The sequence below is a fragment of the Lepus europaeus genome, chromosome 13, assembly GCF_033115175.1.
Source record: "Lepus europaeus isolate LE1 chromosome 13, mLepTim1.pri, whole genome shotgun sequence".
Taxonomy (NCBI): domain Eukaryota; kingdom Metazoa; phylum Chordata; class Mammalia; order Lagomorpha; family Leporidae; genus Lepus; species Lepus europaeus.
The window spans coordinates 69947825-69973215 of NC_084839.1; the positions used below are offsets into that span (position 1 = coordinate 69947825).

Below are 25391 nucleotides of genomic sequence, written 5' to 3' on the forward strand. Positions count from 1 at the left end.
AAACTGCTTACAGGGCTTTGAGACCCAGAGAGGCAAGAGACCTTGAGTGAAAACCCTGAATTTAATGTGAGATTGGGGGAGCCCCACCCCTCCCTTTTTACCACCCACCCTTCCAGTCTGTTGTGAGTTGGGTGAGGGCTGCCCCCAGTCTCCGTCCTGCGGCTCTGGGTGCCATTCTGTTCCTTTGAGCTCAGTCAGCCTCCTGGGCCTGTCTCTCTTTGAATCTCCTGTGGGACATAGGGAGAGACATTGTATAGGTTTTGTATATTAGGGCCATAATTCCCTTCTCCAACTTGTCCCTTCTTATTGTTCTCTAACCCCCTCACCTTCTTGCATATTCATACAGTGCCTGCTTGCGTTCCTGCAGGCTCTCCTGCCGGGCCCAGGAAGACTTGGCAAATGTTAGGGTTGTGGGCTGAGGTGTCGCCGAGCCAGAGCTGGGGAACTGAGGTGATCACAATGTCAGAGGGCTTGCGGAGTCATCATCATTAAACACGCATCGAATGCCTACTTTGCAAGAGAGGCACTGTGCTAGGGTCTCAGGACCAAAAAGAGGTCAGGGACAGGGAGTATGTGGCTGCCCCAGCCCACTCCAAGTCTTGGACCTGACCGTTTCCTGGGTCTCACCTTGGGGGTAGGAGCTGTTGAAAGGGACTGGGTTCCCTCGGTGATGTCTTCAGGCATGAAAGCCACAGCCCCCTCAAGCAGATTAGTAATGGTCAGGTCTACACAGCCAGTTCTGGCTGGGAAGGAGGGAAAAGAGAAGGGAGTCTATTCCCAGCTCACCATCTTCCTTCCTACTTTTCCTTCCTGTGCCCATCTCACCCTTTCCCATACCCAGGTCTCTCTGGATGACGCCCAGTGGCACATGGGGTAAAACTTCCTTGACTCTCTGAGCCAGAGTTGCCAGTTGCACATCAGCAGAAGGGCCAGGCGAAGGAGAGAAAGACTGGGCTATAAAAATAATAAATAAATATGGTAAGTAGAGAACAGGAAGAAGCAGATGCAAGGACTAGGGAAGAAATCACAGTAGGCTGGAAAAAAAAATCAAGAACCTTGGTGTACAAAGACCACACACCTGACTGAGGGCGCAGTCTGGGGTGTCTTTGTCGCTTCATGTGTTCTGCTTTGTCTGCTGGGGTGAGCCGTGTCCCTATCTGGCCTAATTCCTTGGCCACCAGCTAGAGAGAATTGGAAGATTGAAGTGTCAAGATCTCAAGCCTTCTAAAGAGGAGGGGCTCCACCTCCGCCCTGCCTGTGCACCCAACCACCTGTTGCACACGGAGTGCAAACTCCTCACTTCCTTCTCCCAGGTGGCGATGAACAGGATGAAGCCACCTGGAAAAAACAATCCGGGGCCATGTGGGGGGCACCCAGGGTGGAGGCTGTCACCCCTTCCCCACTTGGGTACCTCTTTTCATGGAACAGCAGTGGCAAGAACAGAGAGATAGTAAATACTCTGTGGTGAAACCTTGACCTTAAAAACCTACAAATGGGTAAGGCAGAGGCCACTACTTTGACCTTGAGGTGAGCCTCTCCCCAGCCACCAAAAAGTGAGGACAGTTAATACCTTACTTGATACACCGTGAAAGGGACGAAAAGTGACCACAGCAGTTCTGAGACCCAGGAGGCGTCTGACACCGTCTGAGAGGAGGGCATGAAGTGAGGCCCGAGCCAGGGCTGGGGGGTGGAAAACTTCCCCTCCACGACCTGAAGCTTCCCTTCCCCACACACTCACCACAGAGACCAGGGGTCTCTGAACTTGCAGGGTAAGAGGTTGTACCACATCCTGGATGGAAAATGGCCAGGAGCTAGAAGAGGAAGACAGGAGGATGGGAGTCCAGTCAGCCCAATCAGTAGCTCACATCTGCCTTAAAACAGGCAACTATCAAACTGCACAGGTTGATAAATGGAGAAGGGATTCAGGGTGAAGAAATAAAAGTGCACCGAAAGGAGAGGAGCTGGAGACAGAGAGCGTAGAGACCAAACAAGGCTGCGGAAACCCACCTGCCCAACTGAGCCCGGTATCTGTGCTCACCTACCTGAAGCGCAGAAGCCCCTCCCGGCCATTGGTGGCCTCTTCCTCGGGGAACAGCAGCAGAGGGGTGGGAGGAAGCCTCGTGGAAGCACAGAATCTCTTGAGGGACTCCACCAGCTCCCCCTGCCCGTCCATCTCCATGAAGCCCCGAGACCAGCACAGAAAGCTGGGGGGACTATTGAGTAGAGGCTGGGGACCGTGGAGGAGACAAAGCAAGAAGAAACCCATGGAGGGAAATGAGGGAAACCAACGTCGAGGGTAAAGGAGCGGGGTTAGGGGAAAGGTTCTGTATCGCCCAAGGGAAACCCGACGGGGATAGGCGAGCCTTGAGCTGGGTCCCCAGGAACTGCCCTGCGGGGCTTTGGCCCCCACTCACGGTGCTACAGGTGGTGAGCAGGTTGACGATGTTGTGGTCGAAAGGTGTCACGTGATTGGAAATGAGGACCCTGACGCGGTGATCCCGGAGTCCAGAGTCCTCCTGGCGGGCCACGAGTCCCAGAACCGCACACATGGTCCGCACCACGAACCTGGGGACACAGGCGGTAGTGACGGTGCAGCCTCGGGCCGGGCCCACTGCTGACACTCTCCGAGCCCCCGAATTGGAACCTGCGAAGGACGCTGTCTGGCAGCGCGCAGCTGACCAGGAAGACGTGGATCCCGAGAAAGAGGCGCAGGACGAGAAGGCAGAACCCGACGGGCGCGTAAAGCAGCAGCGCGAGGAGCAGGAAGCCGTCACCTGGGAGCCTGCGGGCGAAAGGTGACGTGATCGGGTGCCGAAGGTCGAGACGGCCCGGGGGCTGGCTTCTTCCCGCGAAAGCTCTTACCGGTGCGAGTCAAAGAGCCGCTCCGGCCCCGGTGCCGGGGGTGGCTCCATAGCAGCTGCTTTAGGGGTGTCCGGCCGTCGCCGCCGCCATCTTCGCGCCCGGCCGCAGGGGCTCCTGGGAAGGCGGAGTCTTTGGGCATCCGCCCAGGGTGCTGGAACCCGAAGTCCGGAGGCGCCCCGGAAGGGCTAGCGGTCCCGGCATGCCCCGCGGCCCCTTGGGCCGCCTCGGAGCTCGCGTCCCTCGGGAACCACAATTCCCGGCATTCGCGGGGCGGGGCGGGGCGGCGTCGACTTTCCGGGATCCTGCGTCCCGGCGTGCACTTCTGGAGGACTTCAGATACCGGCGTGCTCCGCGTCTTGCTGTCCGCCCGCTTACGTCCTGGGCACCGCCTCTGAGAAGGGCGGGCGAGGAGGCAGCCGAGGCGGAGCGGATGGCTGCGCTGAGGGCGGGGCGGGGTGCAGGCTGGAGCCTCTGGGGATTGCGGGCTTTGGGGGGCATTCGATGGGGGAAGGGACCCCTGTTGACCTCTGACCTGCGGGCTCTGCTGACGTCAGGAACTCCTGACCTCCGGGCCCGGATGACCTATGGGACCCCCAGTCTCCGGGCCCGGTTGGCTGTGGGGGTCCCTGAACCCCGGGCGTTTCTGACGTCTGGGTCCCCGGATCCCCGGCCACGACTGACTGCAGGGGCCCCAGATTCCAGGCCGCGGGAGGCCTCGGGGACCCCTGGAACCCGTCCGCGCGTGTGGCTGGCGGTGGCGCTGGGCGCTGGGGGGGCGGTGCTGTTGTTGTTGTGGGGCGGGGGTCGGGGTCCCCCGGCTGTGCTCGCCTCCGTCCCCGCTCCGCCGCCAACCTCTCCGCGGAGCCAGTACAACTTCATCGCAGACGTGGTTGAGAAGACGGCGCCTGCTGTGGTCTATATCGAGATCCTGGACCGGTAAAGACGGGGTTGACCGGAAGGCACTGAAGCCACAGGCCTAGGGGCGGGCGAGCGGGGGGTCAGAGCCTCCTTATACCCAGACCCCCTTCCCCCTGCGGCAATCCCAGGCACCCTTTCTCGGGCCGCGAAGTTCCTATCTCAAACGGCTCAGGATTCGTGGTGGCGGCCGACGGGCTCATCGTTACCAATGCCCATGTGGTGGCTGATCGGCGCCGAGTCCGCGTGAGGCTGCCTAGCGGCGACACATATGAGGCCATGGTCACAGCTGTGGATCCCGTGGCAGACATCGCCACGCTGAGGATACAGACCAAGGTGGGGGTCTGGGTGGGGGGGCAGGCCAGGTTTGTGTGGAGTTGTCTTGTAGCTCCAAGATGACAGGTCTCCTGTACCCGTTCTCCCTTAGGAGCCTCTCCCCACACTGCCTCTGGGACGCTCGGCTGATGTGCGGCAAGGGGAGTTTGTTGTTGCCATGGGAAGTCCCTTTGCGCTGCAGAACACGATCACATCTGGCATCGTCAGCTCTGCCCAGCGCCCAGCCAGAGACCTGGGACTCCCCCAAACCAATGTGGAATACATTCAGACCGATGCAGCTATTGATGTGCGTCCTGATGCCAGGGCATTGACAGACTAGGTCTGGGCAAGGGCGAGCTGGGTGGCGCAGGCGCCAACTGAGGGGTGGTAGAGGTTGGGCTGCAGAAATGTGGCCACACCCATGTATGGGTTGGGAAAGCAGAGAAGTTTGGAGAGAGTGCCTACCTCCTGTGTGTGTCCCCAGACTTAGAATTCCCAGACCTTTCCCATGTTTTCTCCTTGTGCTGCAGTTTGGAAACTCTGGAGGTCCCCTGGTTAACCTGGTGAGTGGGACATTCTTCTTCCAAGGCCCCAGGTCAGTGTGAGGAGGGGAGGGGCTTCAGTAATTCTAGGATGTTTGCTTATGTTTCTGAGCAGGCTCTTGTTGCCTGTCTCCCAATACAGATTCCCCCAACACTCCATGCTTCTACTCATGTTCCGGGGGCCCCCATCCCCTACTATCTGTTTGGGCTAGGGAACAGGGGCCTGTGTCCCTGCAGGATGGGGAAGTGATTGGAGTGAACACCATGAAGGTCACAGCTGGAATCTCCTTTGCCATCCCTTCTGATCGCCTTCGGGAGTTTTTGCATCGAGGAGAAAAGAAGAGTGAGGCTGGCTCCAGGGGTGGGGGTTCCCTTTAAGAGCTGGGTGGGACATTCTTTGGGACTTGCTGGAGGGGGGTGTCTGTTGTGAGGGGGAAGGAAGGATGTAGCTGGATGGGGCTCATTCTTCCCTGTATCACAGATTCCTGGTTTGGAATCAGTGGGTCCCAGCGCCGCTACATTGGAGTGATGATGCTGACTCTGACTCCGAGGTATGAGCATTTGGGGTCATGACTTGTGGGACCACCAGTAGAATCAGTGGTGAGCAACTGGCACTTCCGTTGAGCTTGGTTTGCTTTCTTTCCTGACTTTATCTGAGATGAGCTGTCTCACATTCGGGGCTCTCCCAAGAGCTGGCCCCTCTCATCATCTTGACCTTCTCACCTCACTCCATTTTGTACACCTGTCATAAGATTGAGTTCATCCTGTTCCTGTGTTCATTTAAAGCCGTCAGTTAGCCTGTCCTGTTTTCCGTGTCTTTAAATCATCCTTTCAGACCTGGGTCCCCTTACTTCCTATGTGAATACTCAGTTCCAGCCAACCTGGTTTCCTGCTTTGTGTTTTTATTTATGCTGTTCTTGTTTTACATAGTTAACAGACCCATCTTTCTAGGCTCAGCTTAAGTTGTACTCGCTCCTTAAAGCTCCTCAGGATTCTAGAGTGACATTAGTGCTATTGATGTAACACTGGTGTCATTTGGAATTAGTTATCTTTCATGGTCATGTCCCACTTCTGAAACACACGGAGGCAGCAAGTGAAGCAGTCGCCTTTGTGTCAGTACTGACCGGTACATGTCCTGTCCATACACGTGTCCGTGTGATGGGAGGCTTGATGAACTTAGGAGAGGGAGAGTGTGGCAGTGTGGCTACCAGGGTGATCCGTGTCCTTGCAGCATCCTTGCTGAGCTACAGCTGCGAGAGCCAAGCTTTCCTGACGTGCAGCATGGCGTGCTCATCCATAAAGTCATCCTGGGCTCCCCTGCACACCGGTAAGGGGGAGACTGCACTGTGAGGAGGGGTGGGTGGCATGTGCGTGGGTCCTTGAAGGGGGCAGTCTCCTCCCTTTCTCTCCATCTTTCCCCACAGGGCAGGTCTGCGGCCTGGTGATGTGATCTTGGCCATAGGGGAGCAGCTGGTACAAAATGCGGAAGATGTTTATGAAGCTGTTCGAACCCAATCCCAGCTGGCAGTACGGATCCGGCGCGGATCAGAAACACTGACCTTATACGTGACCCCTGAGGTGACAGAATGAATGGATCAGCAAGAGTACGAAGTCTTGTTCTGATTTCCTCTCTGCCTTCCTAGCCTAGGCTCTGAGGGCACCGGGCAGAGGGGTAAATGAACCAGTGGGGGGCAGGTCCCTCCAACCACCAGCACCAATCCCTGGGCTATGAAGAATCGCAAGAACACTTTTTATATAAAATAAAATTATACCTAGAAACATGTTATAGTCAAAATTGAGGGGGGCTGGATCTTTTCCCCCACCCAAAAGGCTAGAGGTAAAGCTGTGTCCCCTTGAATGCAGGGGAGCTCCTGGAGCTGACCAGCCTGACCTCCCTGTTCCAGAAAGTGAGCTGCTGCCATCCATTGTCGTTCTGGGCAGTCAGGTGCTGTTCTTTGTGGCGCACTCTGCCCAGTGCTGGGCAGGGAGCAGAGGTTCCTTGTGCGCGGCCACAGCTACTGACAGCTGGCTTAGGAAGAAGGCCATGACTTCTGCTTGTCAGTTCCATGTCCACAGTGCACTATCGGATGAGGCCACGCCTGCTGACATCAGGGGTTCCTTGGCAAGCTCCTGAGGTAATGGCAGCCTTATACCCCTGCCATTAGGGGCCAGTGGTGGTTTGCAGAGAACAAAGGTGGGACTTCAGATAATCTGGTTGCTGGTCTGGCCAGGGTAGCGTTCGAACCTCCTATTGGCCTCTTCACTGAAGGCATCACCTGCAGGGGAGAGGTAGCATGGGAGGCATCCTGCTCTGGAGCAGGCAGACAGACTCAGGGTGGGCAAGGGTGGTAGAAGTGGAGAGGCTGAGCGGTGCAGAGGGGGTGTGGAGACACACCAACAGCTGAGGGCACAAGGAATGAAAGCCCTTCCCTCCCTTCCCCCAGTCTGCCCATCCAATACCAATGTGGCAGTTATGCACCCAGATGCGATGCCCATCATATTTGCAGTTGCATTTCATCGCGTTGTTGGTGAAGTCACTCTCTGCTACTTCAAAGTTTGGGTTGATGACCACCTGTGAGCAGGAGAAAGGCCACTTCACCCAGCTGCAGTCTTCAAATCCAGAGGTGTCTCTCCCACTCCTCCCACTTGCCGTCGGGGAGCCCTGCATTCCGGGCACCTGGAGAATGTAGTTCCCTGGCTTCACATCTGTGATGTCGATCCACTGGCAGTCGATGTCATGCCTGTAGAGATCCCAGCAGCCCACCGTGATGCCTTGCTCTCCAAAGTTGGCACACTCGTACCTCTTGGAGACGTCTGAAGAGATTGGCCCGTGTCAGCGGGAGGAAAGGCTGGGTGGCGGGGGCCCCGGAGGCCACTCTAGCCCCAACTCACCCTCCTGACACTCGGTGTCTTCTAGACAGAAACTGGCTTTGTGGCCCTCAGCCACCTTGGTGCCGTTGGGGGTCAGGATGTCGTAGTGTGTGAAGATGTCCATACTGTGGTAATGCCTGTGGGGACACGGGAGCACAAGGGGGCCCCCATTTGCTTCCCTGCCCCCAGCAGGCTTGGCCCATCCCCCATGGCCTTGCCCTTCCACCGGACCCCCTTCCCTCTCACCCGTGGCACTCGTGCCACACCCAGGAGTGGCGCCCGGCCTTGGGCCTGAAGTCGGCTCGCCCCAGGTTGTGGATTTGGGAGGAGAACCGCAGCAGGCGCCGGTGGCCGTAGGGCCAGTTGGCAGAGCGGGCCGAGCTGGCCAGGCAGTTCTCTTCGGCAGCACAGTAGAGCATGTGCAGGGGCCGGTCCTCGATGTAGGCCGTCTCCTGCACCAGCGCCGAGTGCAGCAGCAGGTCAGATGCGGCTGCGCCCATGCAGGAAGGGGAGGGTTAGACGTCACTGCGGAGGCCCGGGGAGATGGAGGTGCTCCTGTCCCTCCCAGTGAGGCTGGTTTTCCATGGGAAAGGGGGGGTCCCTCCAAATGACAGCCCCTCTGCACTTCCTCAAGCGGAGTGGCCCAGAGAGCGTCCTTTCCTGGCTTCCCCACCGTCCCCTGCACTCACTCTCAGAACAGATGACTCCAGCAGTGAAGCGAGTCCCTGGCCTCTTGCAGCTGATATGGGTGCTGTGATGGGCACACTGGTCCAGGGACAGCTCCGTCCCCGTGCAGCGCACTCCACTCATCACCACCTCTGTTATGTTCCCTGAGTCCCAGTACCAGGTTTCCTGGGGACAAATGTGGTTGTTTCTGGGAGGCCCCACGATCCCGCCTCCTGGGCCTGAAGACTCCTTTCCACAGTCTGCTGCTCAAAGCCGGCTCCTTCACGCTCACCTGCAGGCCATGGTTGGCATAGCCCAAGCCGAGTTGCCTGCAGACCACCATGGCTTCCAGCGTCCCCCAGTCATCCCCACAGATGAGGCCCCAGCGGGGGGGCCCAGATCCCCCTATTTGCACTTCCACGCGCCCCTCGTGTCGGCTGCGGCCCCCACTGAGTCGTATCTGTAGTGACACAGAACAGGAGTGCTGCAGGCAGCTTAGGGATGGGGTGGCGGGAGTCTAGCTGGGATTCTGAGGCACACCCAGGGTGGGCAAGGGAAGGGACAGGTGGGAGCTGCAGGATGATAAGGATCTGGGGCACTGGGCTCGAGGCCAGGACCACAGGCAGAAAGTATGGCTGACCTTGGTCTCCACTCCAGTGTAGGGCAGGTTGCACCGGACCCCAGCATCCTGGCTGTGGGAGCAGTCCTCAGCTGTGATGTTCTTGTGGGAGCACTTCCAGAGGGAGGGCTCCTGTCCAGAGCACCGAACTTCACTTAAGTGGATGGCGCCCATTCCTAGGGTCAGGAGTCAAAGGTCAGAAGTCACCACTAGACCTCTTCCAGAGGAATGTGCCCCCAGGGGTGAGCCTCCTTCCCCTCCCTCCCACATCCACACCCCCTCACCCTGCCCCATGCGGGCACCACTCAGAGCCTCTCGAGCACTCCCGAAGCCCAGCTCCCGACACACCACGCTGGCCGCCTGCAGGTCCCACTTGCGGTCACACACTGTGCCCCATGTGCCAGCCTTCAGCACTTCCACTCTGCCCTCTCCAGGGTGGGCCCCGCCCTTGAGACGCACGCGGGCCTACAGAAGAGAGAACCGTGCCCCACAGAGGTGAATGGAGACATCAGCACGGAGAGGGCTAAGGAGCTCTCGGAGCCCAGGGGCGGGATGGGCGGGGTCGGGTCTGGGCCCCCCCCCCAGGTCAGGGCTGTGCTTAGTCAGGGGGTGGCCAGACTCGGGGGTCTCCCACATGGGGCAGGAAAGGAGTTGTCACTGTTTCACACACCTCCCCCTGAGTCTTCGACTGCTGTTGCTTCTTCTGGCTGCTGGACGCTGTGTAGAGAGGGCCAGGCACGCAGCTCACCACCGCAGGGGCCCCCCCAGGGCACCTGGCAGTGTCATTGGCACGATAGAACTCCAGGGCACAGAGGGAGAGGTGGGCCTCCGTGCCCAAGCATGCCACCCCATGCAGACCAAAGGAGTGTTGCTGCCTCTGGGCCAGCAGCCTGGGGGGACAGGAGTGAGGTGCAGAAAGGTAGAGTAATGCTCCTGCCCCAGCCCTCCTCCCGCTCCCTGCGGCCACTCTCCGCCCATCCTGCCCCCGCCCCCTTTATCCACTTTTCTTCCCTGCTTCTGGTTCCTTCAGGAGAGATGAAGGCGTTTGTAGGCTGGAAGAGCCCTACTGCCCAGACAGGAGGGTCCCTGGGGACCTTCTGCGACCCTCAGGCCTCACTGGCCGGAGCGAGGCAGAGGCTAAGGCCACTGGGCAAATAGAATGGGAAACTAGGACTCCCCAGCTGCGAGAGGAGGGAGCAGGGAACAGCTGACGCAAACTGGAAGCCTGGGTAGCCAGGATGAGCGGACCCTTCTAGTATGCTGAGACCAGAAACACAAAACAGCAACAACAAAGCGACATGGAATCAAGATTGTGCAAATGATGGAGGAAGTCTCGGATCTAAATGGCTTCCCAGAAGCCAGAGGGGCTTCCAGGCAAGATGCTGTGGGATGGAGTATGGTGGGCGTTAGAGGGGGAGCACACCAGAGGGTGACGTAGGAGAGACTGGCGCTGGTATATGGAGCAGGGACGATGCTGCAGTGCAGGACAGACTAAAGCTGGAGGGACCAGATGACCAGAGAAGGAAGTGGATGGGAGTGACACAGTGGCAGAGACTTCCCAGGACCTTGGGCCGAGCTGTGCAAGTCTTTTCTGAGGCATTCTGTAATCCTGCAATTTCAATGTAACAGAATGTGCCACCAGCTATCTGGGCAGGAAAGTGGGACTAACCTAGAGATGTTACAGCTTGGGGACACTGCAGAGAGTCACTTGCTGTTGATACCAATGGAATGAGAGATTGCGGGGGGGGGGGGGGGTGGAGCACACTTGGCCCAGAACAGCTGGGTTGAGTGCAGACAGCCAGGGAAGAAGGGGAGGCCGGCTCTGTGAGGCTGACGTGCCCTGAATTAGCGCAGTATTGAGCCCCATCATCTGGGGGCAGAGGACGCAGGATGACTTGAAGCCACTAGCCCAGAACACTCAGGGAGGAGGAAAAGCTTATGAACTGCAGACTTGGAAGCAGGAAGCCTGGAGACTTTACAGGATACCTTTGCAAGCTCAGGATACACGGATCCTGAAGATCCAAGAGATCAGGTACTCTCCCAAAATCCTGGTTGGCTGAAAATAAAAGTCAGAGAGGCCATCACAGGAAAGAGACTTCTGTATTCTAAACTCTCTCCTCCCCTTTCCCTACCACTAACAAAATACAAATGGCCGTGTGATGTCGAAGTGGCGGCAGCGAGGGACAGACACGGTCATGTCAGGCAAAGAAGACCCTAAGCTAGAAGGAACACTGCCCCCCTCCCCAGCTTCTGGGCTCCTCTTAAGCCATCAGAGGGAGAAGCTGGGGAATGAGGGGACCACTGAGGAGAGGAGGGGATGCAGGACAGGGACGAATTCTTCACCTGCCCGAGGAGTTCCAGGAGTCTTCTGGCCGGCAGACTGCATTTTGAAGACAAGTTAGATGTCATTACCAGGGTTGGAAGTTCTCCACTCCCTTGAGTTCTGAAGGAGCCCAAGAGGAAAGCTACGGAACTTGGAGCATAATTGCGTAAACTGAGCCAGAGAGGCGGGCGCAGTCAGTTTCACTCCATCCCTAGTAAATGTTACAGAAGTCTCAGTCCATCCCCGGGAAGCTGGTGTTGAAAAATTAATCACACACACGTAGGATGGGAACACTGGTCCCTAGGCAAACTCGTCTGAAGGAGAAAGGTGCCACTGGAGCACATGGCGGCAGAGAAGGAAGCAGGTGGAACAAGTGTAGCCAGAGGGTGGGGAAAAAATCCTATGATAAGCATAACCCCCAGATACTGACACAGGGAGGGCCGGTCTTACCTACCATCTGGTCAATGATTTAGAAGGCGATTTGTTACAGCGGCGGCTCTTCCGCCTCTTGGTCAACCCTTTCAGCCAAACAGGCGTCTCTGATCCTCCCTGACTACAGCCCGATCCCCCAGCTTCACAACTACAACCCCACTCTTCTCCACCCACCCTGAACTCCAGTTACCTCTTGGTTGGCCCCCTGCCCACTCGGAGTTTGGGTTTGACTTTAAGTTTGGAGATTGGTCTGCAAAAAGGAGAGAGAAATTGGTGGAGGAAGAGCTTAGCTATGGGGCCTGGGAAATGGAGGGGTCTGTTTCTGGGAGGGACCCTCCATGCAGGAAGGGGGAGAGGGCAACGTGAGGACGGCCAGATTTTCCGCAGACACCAACTGCTAAACACCACTGAGCCGCACCGCACGGACTCCCGCTGCTGCCTGCATTTAGCAGTAGTGATGGGAAATCTGCCGTCCAGGGCAGCGACAGGAGAGGAAGGGGAGAGGTGGGAGGAAGAGAGAGAACAGGGTTGTGGGTGAACTAAGGGAGGTGAGGAGGTGCCGCGAGGAGGAGGAAGAATGCAGGTGGCCCAGGCTGGAGCTGAAGCTGGGAGGCTTCTCCTCAGCCTTTCCTGATGTTTCCTCCTTGTGCTCCCTAAGGGCGGAGCTTGACCATCCCCAAGCCTCGCCTGCCCCCCTCCCGAGGAATGGCCAGTTCCCAGCCGCATTCCTAATCCGTCAGCTTGGGTTCTGGGATGGACCTGGATAGGCTGCCTTCCATCCATCCACCTCCTGAGGCCTCCGGGGCGAGCAGGAGGTCCCGGGGCTTTTTGCCCCATTACCTTCCAAGGGGCTTGGGGCGTCGGGCTGAGCCTTTGGCTGCTCGCTTCCTCAACTTTCTGCGAGGATAAGATAATAGCAGATCAGTGTAGAACCAAATGGAAAGGCTGGCGCAGTCAGGACCAGGGGCAGGTGTTCTTTTCCAGCAGTCACATGGCAGGCTATTTTACCATCAGATACTCCAAGGCCCCACCCTTCACAGCTGTTCGGCTGCACAAGCACATGACCAGGTGGGTGGGCAGCAGGGAAGGCTACGGACTCAGGATGAATGAATCCCTATTCAGGACCCTCAGACACTAGCCTAAGGCAGGGATAGGTGCTGTGGCACAGCAGGTTTGCTGCTTGTGATGCTCACATTCCATATGGAAGTGGGGCTGGGTCCTGCCTCTGCTTCCAGTCCAGCTTCCTGCTAATGTGCCTGAGAGGCAGCAGATGATGGCTCAAGTACTCGGGTCCCTGCCACCCATGTAGGAGACCAAATGAAGTTCCTGGCTCCCGGCTTAAGTCTGGCCCAACCCTGGCAGCTTCCGGCATTTGGGGGTATGATCCAGTAGATGGGAGTTATCTCTCTCTTTCTCTCCCTCTCTTTCTCCCCCTCCCTCTCTGTCACCTTCCTTTCAATTAAATAAATAAATCTTTTTTAGAAAAGAAATTAGATGGGAAGGCCTGGTGGCCTTGTGGTGTAGTGGGTTAAGCTGCCACCTGGGACACTAGTGTCCCATATTGAGTGCCAGTTAGAGTCTCAGCTGCTGTACTTCCAATCCAGCTCCTTGCTGGTGTACCCGGGAAAGCAGCAAATGATGGCACAAGTACCTGGGCCCCTGACACCCACATAGGAGACTTGGATGAAGTTCTAGGCTTCTGGCTTTGGCCTGGCCCAGCCCTGGTCATTGTGGCCATCTGGGGAATGAACCAGTGGGTAGAAGATTCTCTCTCTCTCTGTCTCTCCCTTTGTCTCTGTAATTCTGACTTTCAAATAAATAAATATTTAAACAAAAAAGAAAGAAAGAAAAGAAATTAGACTAAGGCAGGTAGGGAATGAAGATTTCTGGGTCCAGATATTAGTTCCAAGTCTCCGGGGAGGGCAAAGGGGGCAGGTGTTAGGGTTATTGGGGATTGCCAGACTGAGCAGTTCAGGAGAGAGGACCAGCCTGGGATAGGTCCAAGGAGCCTGGCTGTGTCTTTTTTCTTGAATGTTTTCTCACAGAAAGGCTTTGAGCATTGTCCAGGCCTGAGGCCCAGTGCTGGACATCCAAGGAGGTAAACGGTGTTTGACTGGGGAGCACCCATCCTGTTCACTTTCCACTTCCATACTGTTCGGTCATTCACAAGCTGTGCTCATTGTTCAGACTTACTCTCAGGGAAATAAATCTTTTTTTTTTTTTTTTTCAATTGGTCTCAATAATTGACTCAAGAGATTTCCTTAAGTCTGATGTCTGAACAGAAGTAGGAACTAGGTCTGTTCCTGCTCTCATTCTCACTCTAGGTTTCAAGACTTTAATCAAGGCTCCCCTTTGTCCTGTCCAACTATGTGTAGATGATTGTAGGCCTTGCCTGTTCTTGTGAATTCGTGGAGGTCCCTTTACAGCTCCTGCTCTTCTGCTGCTCTTGGGCACTCACATTTTGACACAGTACACAGGGAGAAGATGCACTAGGATTTTACCTCTTTTTCTTATTCATTTTCTTATTTCATTTATTTGAAAATGTAAACAGGAGACAGCAAAATCTCCCATCTGCTGGTTCCTTCCCCAGATGTCTGCAACAGCCAGGGCTGGGCCAGGCCCAAGCGAGGGGCCAGGAAATGGAATCCAGGTCAGCCCATGGCTGCAGCCACTCAAGCACTGGAGCTATCACCTGACGCCTCTCATGATGCTGGATGGCAGAGCTGGGACTTGGACCCAGGCACTCTGCCATAGGAGGCAGGCATCCCAACAGGAGGTCTAACCTCTGTGCCAAACGCCACTCCCGCACTACACACACACACACACACATAATTTAAACAGGCCAGGAGCTGTTGGAAATCATCTGCCTCACCTTCCTCCCAAGGATGGACCTGGTTGATCTGTTTGTCAAAATATCCAGTATGGGGGGCCCGGCACAGCAGATAAAGCTGCTGCCTGCAGATAAAGCTGCTGCCTGCAGTGCCAGCATCCCATATGGGTACCCAGTTCTAATCCTGGCTGCTCCTCTTCCAATCCAGCTCTCTGCTATGGCCTGGGAAAGCGGTGGACGATGGCCCAACTAGTTGGGCCCCTGCACCCGCGTGGGAGACCTGGAGGAAGCTCCTGGCTCTTGGCTTTAGATGGCGCAGGTCCAGCCATTGAGGCCAATTGGGGAGTGAACTAGCGGATGGAAGACCTTTCTCTCTCTCTCTTTCTGCCTCTGCCCCTCTATGACTCTGCCTTTCAAATAAATAAATCTTAAAAAAAAAAATCACTACATTCAACATTCCTAGAAGAGTCTACAGCTCTCAGCCTCTTGTCTAAGACATTACTGAGTGTTTAGAACCTCCCATCTTATAAATAAGGTGTGTAATTTTTTTCCCCAAGTGTCTTTTCTCAAACATATTGAAACCGAGAAGTAAGCAGCTCATCTATACCTTCTTTCCCCCTTCTAAAACTTTACAGCTTTCAAATGCTCTAGGTTGGAACTACAAAACAAGTTTAAAAGTGATAAGTAGGGGCGGTGCTGCTGGAGTCCCAGCTGCTCTACTTCTGATCCAGCTCTCTGCTATGGCCTGGGAAAGCAGTGGAAGATGGCCCAAGTGCTTGGGCCCCTGCACCTGTGTGGGAGACCCAGTGCAGCTCCGGCTGTGGCGGCCAACTGGGGAGTGAACCAGCGGATGGAAGACCTCTCTCTCTCTCTCTGCCTCTACCTTTCAAATAAATAAATAAATAAATAAATCTTTAAAAAAAAATAACTACATCAGGTTCTGCTTTTCTCATCCCTTAACTTACTGACTTTTTTTTTTTATAATTTTTTTTTTGACAGGCAGAGTGGATAGTGAGAGAGAGAGACAGAGAGAAAGGTCTTCCTTTGCCGTTGGTTCACCCTCCAATGGCCGCTGCGGCCGGCGTATCTCGCTGATCCGAAGCCAGGAGACAGGTGTCTCTCCTGGTCTCCCATGCGGGTGCAGGGCCCAAGCACTTGGGCCATCCTCCACTGCACTCCTGGGCCACAGCAGAGAGCTGGCCTGGAAGAGGGGCAACCGGGATAGAATCCGGTGCCCCGACCGGAACTAGAACCCGGTGTGCCGGCACTGGCGCCGCAAGGCGAACTTACTGACTTCTAAAAGCCAGCTGGTTAATTGTTCTTCCCTCTCAGGAGGGTGGAGTTGTTTATAACTGTCTTGGCATCTTCCGTATTTGTGTTACCTCTGAGAATGCTCCTTCGGTCTGACTTGGCCTGCGGAAGAAGATCCCTAGCATCCGCTCCACAGAGTCTCCTCCCCCAGCCTTCGGAGCCCAGACTCAGGATGAGATCCAAATGGGAAGCACACAGTCCTCATCTCTGAAACCCCCGCGGGCTGCGCATACCTGTGGGCACTTCCTGCGCTGCCAGCTTCCGAGGATGGCTTTCTGGAGAACCGGTTCACATGCATCTCCAGTGCACAGATGCCTGAGGGGCCTCCCAGCCATGCCACCCTTCACAGTGCATCAGTCATCCCACAACTGTCCACCCCCTCCCCCTCTGCCACCCCCCCACTCGGCTTCCTGTTTACAAGGATGGACCTCTTAACATTTAAGCGCCCTAAGGCTCAGTCCACCACCACCCGTTTTTTTTCTTTTGATTTACACTCGCTCCCTTGGTGAGTTTCAGGACTTTGCATATTTTTACTCAACTGAACTTTAGAGTCCTGTGTCCCACTGGCTAACTCAGCCTCCCCATTTCAGGGTCTTAAAGAACCTCACATGTAAGGGTTCCAAAACTGGGTTCCTAACCTCCAACCTCCCTTCCCACCTCTACACAAAACATGCTCCACCCACTGTTCTCAGTGCTGTCTAACTCATCAGATGAGGCCAATTCCATACTCAGCTAAGGCCAAAAACCTTGGAATGATGCTCAACCCCTCTGTTTCCTTACACCACACTGAATCCGCCAGCAAATCCTGTTGGTTCTGTGTTCAGTGATATACAGAATTTGACCATTTTCACCTGTTTCGCTAATCCCTTTCACTTTCTTCACTCAGCTTTCAGGAGACACTAACTTCCTAACCAGTCTCCCCGCCTTCTTGCTTCTACTGCTGCCCTTACAGTCTCTTAACAAAACAGCCAGAGTAATACTTGAAAAATGCAAGTCAGATGTCACAGCTCTGCTCAAAACTCCACAGTGGCTCCTGTCTCCCCAGTGGCTCTTCTCTGTCTGGCTCCCCGTTCTTTCCCGACCACCTCCCACACTGCACCTCCTCTCAGCTTCTTGTGCACTCACTCCAGTCACAGTGGCCTGGAGAATGACACGAATGCCCGCCCCCTCCCCACTCCCAGGATCTATCTGCATTTATTGCCCCTCCTCCTGGAGGTGCTAGATGTCTCCCTAGATGCACAATTTGTGTCCTCAAACGCTTTAAACCCTTTCTCAAATGATGCCTTCTCAGAGGGGCCTTCCTAGGCCACCCTGCTGAAAACTGCAACCAGCTGGCGCAGTGGCTTAACAGGCTAATCCTCCACCTGTTCTATCCCAGTTGCCCCTCTTCCAGGCCAGCTCTCTGCTATGGCCCGGGAATGCAGTGGAGGATGGCCCAAGTGCTTGGGCCCTGCACCCCATGGGATACCAGGAGAAGAACCTGGCTCCTGGCTTCAGATCAGCGCGATGAGCCAGCCACAGCGGCCATTGGAGGGTGAACCAACGGCAAAAAGGAAGACCTGTCTCTCTTTCTCACTATCCACTCTGCCTGTCAATAAATAAATGAATAAATAAATAAATAAAAGAAAACTGCAACCGCATTCCCACTGTTTAACCCCTTCCCTGCTTTATTTTTGCCCAGCCCTACAGTTTATAAGTTGACTTATTTTCTTGTTCTCCCCTGGTCCATGAGATCAGGGATTTTGTTTTGCTCCCTGTTGGATGCTTAGTGTTGCTAACAGTGTCTGGGACAGAATGGGTCTCAGTAAATAAGTCCTGGCTGAATGGTTCTCTAGATCCTTGTTCATGCTATCCTCAAGACTTGGAATGACTGCTATTTTAAAACCTACTAGTATTTCAGAACCTTGGTTTTTGGATTGGGAAAAGTAATGAGCAAGCACAGAGAAAGAAACACAGCCCCAGGTGGATGGCTCCAGCAAGGGAGTCCAGCACAAAGCTGTCTGAGGCTCCAGACCACATACGACATATCTCTGGGGCTGAAAGAACTTTCAGATGTGTCTCACCGCCAACCCCAGGGAAATATGAACCAGCATGGAAAAGACTGGAAGCCGGATAATGCACTGACTTGCAAAAACGAAAAGAACTCTTTAGACAATTGACATCCTAGAGTAAGTTATTTAGTAGAAAATTTGTGAGCATTTTGAAAAATATATGATGATCCTTAGACCCTAAAAGGAATTCAATAAAAATAAGCTCAAATCAGTATGATTTCCTTTTTGTCTGTTTGTTGACCGGATTGCTAAATTGGGAGGCCGGAGAATGGCTGTGAACAAAGCACACGGAGGGCTTAGCAAAGACTAACAAACTCTCCCGTGATTTCATTACACAGACGGTGATTAAATGTTGGTTGTACCCTCCTTAATTGGTTGAAGAAACAATCAGAAGCCTGATAGACATCTAGAGGAAATCTTGGCAAGAAGAGTGAGACTTCGGTTTCAAACATTCCAACAAGGATGCAGCCCTGCGATGTAGCCAGAAGGTACTAGTGGCCTATCTGTCCACCTGAGGGGGAGGAGGAGGTTGGGAGGGAGGTCAGATGGAAAAGCAAAGATGTGCCATGGGATCTCCATGGCTTTGAAAGGACCTATCAAAACAAACGGGGTTTGAAAAGGCTGCTCTACCAGGATAAGAATAAATAAGGGAAGATCTGAACTGGTTCTAGGTGACCACAGCTCTACGGGAACAGTGGGATGGTGCGGCAACACAGAGGCAATGCAAACTCTCTCCAAACAGCATTTCCAGGGTACCCTGCCCTGCTCGGAGCGCATGGGAAGCAGTGTGCCAGGAGGAAGTCAGCCAGATGTCAAGAGGCCTTTCAGCAACACGTGATCTAAGAAGGGCTGCCGACAGCATTCTGGACACGAGGCAGTACGGAGAGCTCCAAATCTTTGCACGGCTTCCAAAGGCTGTTCCTCAGAACGTCCAAATTAGAGGCTGAGAACCGTTCCCCAGGGTGACCTGTTACTCCGGCAGCCAGCCTGTACGCCAGGGCTCCAGGGCAGGTGGAGAGAGCCAGGCGCCTGGGCCAAAGAACATTCTGGAGAACTCGCTCAGGAGTCCGGAGGCACGCCTAGCGGGAACCGAGGACTGAGGAGGGAACCCGGCCTCTTCCGGCGCCCTCCGAACCTCCAGAGTCCACCCCGTGCCCGCGGGCGCCACCAGCCGGTCACCGCCCTTTCGACCCTGGGCACTCGGGCCGCGCTGGGCGGGACGAGCACTTCCAAAAGGCCGGCCGCTCGCTCTCAGAGCCCGGAACTCGTGGGCGGGGCTGCGCCGGCGCCGTCCTCGCCGCGGGCCCCGGGTGTGGCCTCGCAGGGGCCCTGGGCGTGGCCTCGCGGGGCGCTCCCCGAGGCCCAGCAAATCTGCCCGCCAACCGGTTACGTCACTCGCGCCGGCGTGCGCTCCGTGCACATGAGAGCGGGAGCCTCGCCGGTCCCTTTGGGGAACCTTCATGGTTCCACAAGATTTCCCAACTGCCTTAGCTTCGCAGAGGCCTCCGTACTGTCCCATGGTACCAGTCTCGGGTGCCCCTAGCGTCCCGCACACCCTACAAGGTCTGCAAACACGATTCTGCCGCTGCACAGCCCCTCACCTGTAGAAGGCCGCGTTGACCCTCTTTTCGCTGGGGAAGCCCAGCATCCCGCAGACCACGTGGCTGTTGTGCGCGCTCCATCCTTTGTCGCACACTTGAGACCAGCCGTCAGGGAGCCGCACTTCCACCAGGCCCTCAGTCACCGGCAGGGGCCGCCGGCCCCAGCCCACAGCCGGGCGGAGCCGCACCTCCTCCACCTGCAGCTGATGCTCCACCTGCGGGCGGGACCACAGCAGGGCTAAGAAGCCCCGAAGCACCTTTCATGCGCTCTGCCGCCCTTCAGGAACCCCGAAGGAGTTTTTGCTGGCTGTAACCCGGCTGCGGGATGGGAAGTGGAGCAGCCGGGTCTTGAACCGGCGCCCATATGGGATGCTCGCGCTTCAGGCCAGGGACCAAAAAGATGCTGGGTCTGGGGTGTGTGGACTCTGCCTCGAAACACCGAAAGCGGAAGGATGTGCCGAGCTCCGAGAAATGATGAAGGATGCTGCGGGAGCGCCCGCAATGCCTGGAGCAGGCAGAGCACTGCCCACAGGAAGGGGCTCTTTGTAGGAAGAGGGGCAAGTGGAACGGGAGAGGGTCCCTTAGAGCACGGTGAGGCCCCCACGGATGCAGCTGGGGAGGCTCACATCAAGTTTAGTGACCTGGATGCTAATGCTTAAAGCCCAGGATTTTACAGCACCATTCTTCCAAGCCCTACACAGATGCAAATTATCCGAGGTTGTGTGTCCATGGATTGGGGGGGGGGGTGTTATGGGATCCTCCCACCTTCTAACCACGCCTCTAGCTGAGCGCACAGCGCCCCACCGCCCTCTCGGGTTACCCTGCATGTGGGTTTGTGAGCGGCAGACCTCGATGACGTTGGAGTCTGAGAAGCCGGGAAGGCGCTGGTCCTTGCAGATGACGCCAGCGTCCTCGTCGTGGGTGCAGTCACTGTTCCCCCAGCCCCGGGAGGCACACTCCGTCACGCTCTGCTCAGTCCCACTGCAGCTCAGGTTGTCCAGCCAGATGCGGCCTGCGGGAGGGGACGTGAGCATTTTGGGGAGGGAGGATGAGGGAGTGATGGCGATGTTGGGGACCTCACACCTGGCCACGGTGATCCTGCTTTTCTGGTAAGCTAGGGAGTGGAGAGGGAAAGGGGACTTTGGAGGAGAATAAGAAAGGCCACAAGGTTGATGGAAAGTTCTTGGTGATCTGGGGATAATTAAGGACTTGACAGAGGACCTGGAGCTGTGGTGCAGTGAATTAAGCCACTGGCTGCGATGCCAGCTTCCCCTATCAGAGAGCCAGTTGGAGTCCTGGCTGCTCAGCCTCAGATTCAGCTCCCTGCTATTGTGCCTGGGAAAGCAGTGGAAGATAGCCCAAGTCTTTGGGCCCCTGCCAAACCATGTGGGAGACCCAGATGGAGTTCTAGGCTCCTGGCTTACAATAAATAAATGAAATAGAATTGATTGGGTGATTAAAAAGCCAAGACTTAACACTGTTCTACTCAGTTCTTACCCATTCAATGATGGCTGCAGTTAATCAAGTATCTACTGTGAGGGCCAGCACTGTGGCTTAGTAGGCTTAGCTGCCGCCTGCAGTGCCAGCATCCCATATGTGTTGTGGTTTGAGTCTTGGCTGCTCCACTTCCAATCAGCTCCCTGCAAGTGGCCTGGGAAAGCAGCAGAATATGGCCCAAGTGCTTGGGCCCCTGCACCCATGCGGGAGACCTGGAAGAAGCTCTGGGCTCTTGGCTTTGGAATGACCCAGCTCCACCATTGAGGCCATTTGGGGAATGAACCAGCAGATGGAAGATCTCTCTCTCTCTCTCTCTGTAACTCTGCCTTTCAAATAAACAAATCTTTTTTTTTTTTTAAAAAGTATCTGCTGTGGGCCTGGTACTCTGCCACAGTGAACCTTTATGATCATTATTAGAGCTGCCGGAAGTCCATTTTATATAAAGAAACTGGGGCTCAGAGAGGTTAAATGACTGCCTAAGACCACACAGCCAACACGTGGGGGCTGAGGAGTCTGACCTGTCTGTGAGTCCTGGAAGTCGAAGTTCCTCCCCTCCCCCCTCACATTCCACATTCTCCCATGGGCCTGTCCTGGCTGTGCTGCCACATAGCCCACATTCTCTTTGGATCAGACAGATGGAATACCACTGACTTCCTCTCAGGACCGGTGGAGCTCAAAGGTCACCTGTCCCAGCCAATGTGCAAGAACCGCTGAGTCAAACCCTCCCAGGGCTCCCCAGCTCCTGCTGGACCGCCCACCTCCCACCTGCACCCCCCCCCCCAAAGGCCTTGGGGCTGGGACGGTGTTCCCCTTCCAGTCTGACCCAGTCCTCTACTGCCGTCCAGAAAGACCCCTCAGCCCCAGGACTGCCCACCCCACGCTCGAATGCCACCACCATGGAATTGTCATCCAAGGCCATTTCCTTTCTCAGCAAGCTACAGGTGTCTGCGCCTATTCCTCCTTGAAATTCGGCTTCCGAGTCATGCACATTGGCAGAAGCCCTCAGAGCGTTTCTGTTTCCTACGATCCCTCTTAAACATGCCATTTACGCATGACGCTAGTCCAGGGGTGGCCTAGTTGGTGGGACCTGAGGGGTCATGTTGCACCCGCTTCTGTCCCTTAGTCCCACTGGGGGCTCAGACAGTACCAGCGCCTGCAGGCCTCAGTGACAGCTGCTCTGAAGTCCCCACCGCCCACAGCCGTCCTCTGCCCTTTCTCATTGTTCTCAGTTCCGGCTTCTTCGCTTTAGCTCTGGCCTGAAACCCGATTTTGTTACCTGCAGTATCTGTGACCCTTCTGGCTTTGGGACATCCAGACATCATTTTCCTGCTCTCAGCTTCCCATGAAACCAAAACCCAACTGTTCTCCCCCTTCCTATTTATTTTATTTTATTTTATTTTATTTTATTTTATTTATTTATAAGGGAGAGAGAGAGGGAGAGAGGGAGAGAGGGGGAGAGAGAGAGAGAGAGAGAGAGAGAGAGAGAGAGAGAGAGAATCTTCCATCTGCCGGTTTACTATCCAAATGGCTGGAACAGCCAAGAACCAGGAGCTCCGTCCTGGTCTCCCACACAGGAAGGCCCCCAAGCATCCGGGCCATCTTCCGCTGCCCCAGGCTCATCAGCAGGGAGCTGGTAGGGATGCAGCTTAACCTGCTGCACTGTGATGCCAGCCTCCCAGCTGTACTTTAATCACACGGGGCTCACCTGTGTCTGGGCTGTGCCGTGCACAGTTTTGGAGAATCATACTTTTATGGCGGAGAGGAACCAGAGCGGATCTGTTCCCTGTGCACACGATGCACCTCGGGCTCACGGAGAGCACTGACCAGCCCTGGGAAGTAAAGATCCTGGCTGGTTGGTCCTCCATGGGTTTATTTTTGACACTGGCTGTTCCTGATGTCCTGTGTCTCTACAACCACGCCATCGGATGTTCCCTCTCCCTGTACTTAGCCTGACCCATGGCTCACCTGTCCCAGGGCCGTATTTGGCACTATGCGTCCAGCCTGTGGCCTCCGTGAAGCCCAGCTCCCGGCACAGGACGTGGGCAGCTTGCAGCGTGAAGTCGTCATCGCAGATGGTGCCCCACTCGCCAGCTCGCTGTATCTCCACGCGGCCCTCCGAGGGCTTCCTAGGGTAGCCAGCCAGCCGGAACCGCAGCCCCTCGCTTCCAGGCCTCTTCTCAGGGCTCGCAGAAGGGGACGGAGACCCCCAGCCGGAGCTGCACAGCAGGCACAGCAGCAGCCCCCATGGGCTCCACTGCCAGACACCTACAGGTCGCATGGCAGGGAAGGCCTGGCTGCCCCAGGGAGAGAAAGCGTGTGAGAGAAGCTGCGACTGGGCGGGCGAGGCCCGCAGTCAGGGAGGAGTTGGGGGGGGGGGAGTTAGGGAGGGAGAGAGAAAGAGCAGAGAGGTCATGAGAGCAAAACACACTAGGACCAGAGTCAGAGACTGCGCCAAAGAAAGAGGGAGCTCAGGGCTGGAGAGACCGTGGGAGAGAAACACGAAACAAGGACAGGGGGACGAGAGTCAGAGACAGACCTGGGACCCGGATTTGTGGCGGTGGGGGAGGGGGGGGGTGAGGGGTGTCAGAGATTCTCAAGCAAGCATCGTGTTTGCATCACTCCCAGATTCCTTATTACAGCCAGTGCAGAGTAACCAGTGCAGAGGGGGTCCCCGAAGCTGTATTGTTAAGGTCCCTGTTCAGTACAGATGCACTCCCCCCTCCTCCCAGGCGTGGAGCCCGCCCTTGCTGACCGCGGACTGTAGGAACACCCACAGGGTCCTTTCCCAGCTCTGCCATCACCACCATTGTCCCCCTCTGCAGTCTGAGGGCCCCAGAGACAGGAGGCAGTGACTAGAGACGCAGAGTCAGGGCAAGGTCAAGATCAAGACACACAGCGGGAGACCCAGACAGGATGGGAGGGGGAGGCAGACTGTGGGAATGAAAGGGAGAAACTTCGAGAGAGTAGGGAGCCAGACAGCCCTGAAGAGGTGAGGGCAGCTGGGCCAAGACCAAGCACAAAGCCCCGCGCCGCCAGGGAGCGCAGCAGGCAACAAGAGAGGAGAGTGACTGACGGGGGCCAGGGAGCGGCCGCGGCAGGCACCCAGGTGACCCCGTTTAGCCAGCCACCCAGCACAGCGCTGTGCAGAGAGGCAGGCCCTGGGGCCTCTGAGACGTCGGAGCCCAGGACTGGGACCTCGTCCTGAGCCCGCTCTGGGCTGACTCCCCCAACAAGGAGGGCAGACAGCAAGGAATGCAGGGCCAGCCGGCTGCACAGCCTCGCGGGGGCACAGGCTCTCCGATGCCCTGCAGGGTCAAGGGGCCCAGCAGGGCCAGGCCTCAAGCTGGGCAGGGGATGGGGTGGGGTTGTCCCAGCCTCCTGCCAAAACCACCGTGCCTGTCACCAGGCAACCCGGGGCCAGGGCTTTCTCTGTGGGGGGCTGAGAACAGCGGCTCCACAGCGGGAGGGGGGCGCGCCGAACATGCTTCCCCCACCCCAGACAAACGGCCCAACAAGACAGCTTTGTTCCGGGGACATTCCTGCTTGGGGGCCCAGGGACCGGGCCTCACCGGGGAGCCCCCAGTTTAGGCCCCTCCCCGCTGCCCCATTTGGAACACCCTGCAGCCCGCACCCCCCAGGAGTGAGCCTCCTCTCTGCACTCCTCTCGTGTCTCCGCTTTGACAATAACTCTCAGCTGGTTTGCTTCCCCTGCCCCATCCCACGCCATCCCCTTCCCCTTGGTCCCGCCACCTTGCTCTCCATCCCCAAGGCCTCTTCCTCGCGTGGGCCGCAGCCTGACCGCCCCTACCTTTGGCTGAGCGGGGGCCCTAGGGGCTTTGAGAAGAGTTCTGGTCCCGGAGAGCAGTCCTAGGACTTTCAAAAAAAAAAAAAAGTGCTCGGCCAGGGGCGGCCGGACCCTCCCTCCCCCTCCCCGTCGTCCCTCCCACGTCCCCTAGAGCCCTCCCACATTCCGCTTTCTCCCTCCTTTCCTCCCCGGCCAGTTCCCTCCTCTTCGCCTCTGGGTCCTCCCCTCCCCCGTGAAGCTGGCCGCTGCCGCGCCCCTTCCCCCTCCCCGACCCTCGAGCCGACTCAATGAAGCTTTCTTCTCCCGCAGGTCGGAGGCCCGGCTGCTGCGGTTAGGGAGCTGGACTCGCAAGCGGCCACCGGGCGGCGGCGAGGCCTCCTGCCCCAGCTCCCAGCCTCCCTCCCCGCCTGGCTCGGCGGAGATAAACAGTCTCCCTCGGGTTGGCCCAGGGGGGCGGGCCCGCAGGACAACTGAAGCCCTGCGGGCCCACTGGGCCCCTTCATTGCTGTTTCGAAGTGATGTCACGGCCTTGTCTCTGATGTCACGTTGGGATTGTGACGTCACACGCAGCCCCGGCACCCGGGCGCCAGGGCGGTCTGGCTGAAGCCACAGTTTCTCTCGCTGGAGCCACTTGTGCACGCCCCCGGAGGGGTGGGTAGGGGTCTGGAGCTGCGCCGCCCGGCTTACCTGGGGACCCCGACCCCCTTCCTCCTGGCTCCTCTGCCCCTCACCCTGTGCCGCCGGCGGGGGC

The 25391-nt window shown here is 56.6% G+C and overlaps 3 protein-coding genes across 7 annotated transcripts; 1 reads left to right on the forward strand and 2 right to left on the reverse strand.

Moving 5' to 3' along the window:
- Positions 1–42: 42 nt before the first annotated feature.
- On the reverse strand, positions 43–2987 carry AUP1 (AUP1 lipid droplet regulating VLDL assembly factor). The gene is made up of 12 exons (XM_062209714.1): positions 2863–2987; positions 2645–2782; positions 2415–2565; positions 2043–2227; positions 1739–1811; positions 1571–1644; positions 1272–1338; positions 1079–1181; positions 838–954; positions 628–743; positions 327–445; positions 43–227 (listed from the first exon to the last, which is right to left on the reverse strand). The coding sequence occupies exons 1-12, from the start codon at positions 2910–2912 to the stop codon at positions 191–193; spliced, it is 1230 nt and encodes a 409-aa protein (XP_062065698.1). The 5' UTR covers positions 2913–2987; the 3' UTR covers positions 43–190.
- Positions 2988–3240: 253 nt separating this feature from the next.
- On the forward strand, positions 3241–6236 carry HTRA2 (HtrA serine peptidase 2). Of its 2 annotated transcripts, none has more exons than XM_062209712.1 (8): positions 3241–3798; positions 3909–4113; positions 4205–4399; positions 4623–4687; positions 4847–4977; positions 5116–5185; positions 5866–5961; positions 6059–6236. In XM_062209712.1, the coding sequence occupies exons 1-8, from the start codon at positions 3293–3295 to the stop codon at positions 6222–6224; spliced, it is 1434 nt and encodes a 477-aa protein (XP_062065696.1). In that variant the 5' UTR covers positions 3241–3292; the 3' UTR covers positions 6225–6236. The 2 variants fall into 2 exon arrangements, with proteins under 2 accessions (XP_062065696.1, XP_062065697.1); XM_062209713.1 differs by having other exon boundaries at positions 3255–3798; positions 4623–4655; positions 4872–4977.
- Positions 6237–6382: 146 nt separating this feature from the next.
- On the reverse strand, positions 6383–25375 carry LOXL3 (lysyl oxidase like 3). 4 transcript variants are annotated; one of them, XM_062209709.1, is made up of 17 exons: positions 25328–25375; positions 24644–24708; positions 22801–23125; positions 20187–20350; positions 19339–19553; positions 12386–12442; positions 11736–11795; positions 9461–9680; positions 9075–9255; positions 8812–8966; positions 8464–8631; positions 8195–8357; positions 7752–7995; positions 7527–7642; positions 7312–7448; positions 7095–7206; positions 6383–6910 (listed from the first exon to the last, which is right to left on the reverse strand). In XM_062209709.1, the coding sequence occupies exons 3-17, from the start codon at positions 23111–23113 to the stop codon at positions 6837–6839; spliced, it is 2379 nt and encodes a 792-aa protein (XP_062065693.1). In that variant the 5' UTR covers positions 23114–23125; positions 24644–24708; positions 25328–25375; the 3' UTR covers positions 6383–6836. The 4 variants fall into 4 exon arrangements, with proteins under 4 accessions (XP_062065693.1, XP_062065692.1, XP_062065694.1 ...); XM_062209708.1 differs by having other exon boundaries at positions 22801–23129; XM_062209710.1 differs by lacking the exon at positions 12386–12442 and having other exon boundaries at positions 22801–23129; positions 25328–25374.
- Positions 25376–25391: the final 16 nt, after the last annotated feature.

Excerpts from the sequence above, each read along its gene's own strand:
- HTRA2 (XM_062209712.1), top strand. The coding sequence starts at position 3,293 with ATGGCTGCGCTGAGGGCGGGGCGGGGTGCAGGCTGGAGCCTCTGGGGA. Across the intron at positions 5,186-5,865 it reads ATGCTGACTCTGACTCCGAG|CATCCTTGCTGAGCTACAGC; the intron begins GTATGAGCATTT and ends GTGTCCTTGCAG. Across the intron at positions 5,962-6,058 it reads CTGGGCTCCCCTGCACACCG|GGCAGGTCTGCGGCCTGGTG; the intron begins GTAAGGGGGAGA and ends CTTTCCCCACAG.
- LOXL3 (XM_062209709.1), bottom strand. The coding sequence starts at position 23,113 with ATGCGACCTGTAGGTGTCTGGCAGTGGAGCCCATGGGGGCTGCTGCTG. Across the intron at positions 8,632-8,811 it reads ACACTGGAGTGGAGACCAAG|ATACGACTCAGTGGGGGCCG; the intron begins GTCAGCCATACT and ends GTGTCACTACAG. Across the intron at positions 6,911-7,094 it reads GGTGCATAACTGCCACATTG|GTGATGCCTTCAGTGAAGAG; the intron begins GTATTGGATGGG and ends TCTCCCCTGCAG.
- AUP1 (XM_062209714.1), bottom strand. The coding sequence starts at position 2,912 with ATGGAGCCACCCCCGGCACCGGGGCCGGAGCGGCTCTTTGACTCGCAC. Across the intron at positions 1,812-2,042 it reads GAGGGGCTTCTGCGCTTCAG|CTCCTGGCCATTTTCCATCC; the intron begins GTAGGTGAGCAC and ends TTCCTCTTCTAG. Across the intron at positions 446-627 it reads CAACAGCTCCTACCCCCAAG|TTCCCCAGCTCTGGCTCGGC; the intron begins GTGAGACCCAGG and ends TGATCACCTCAG.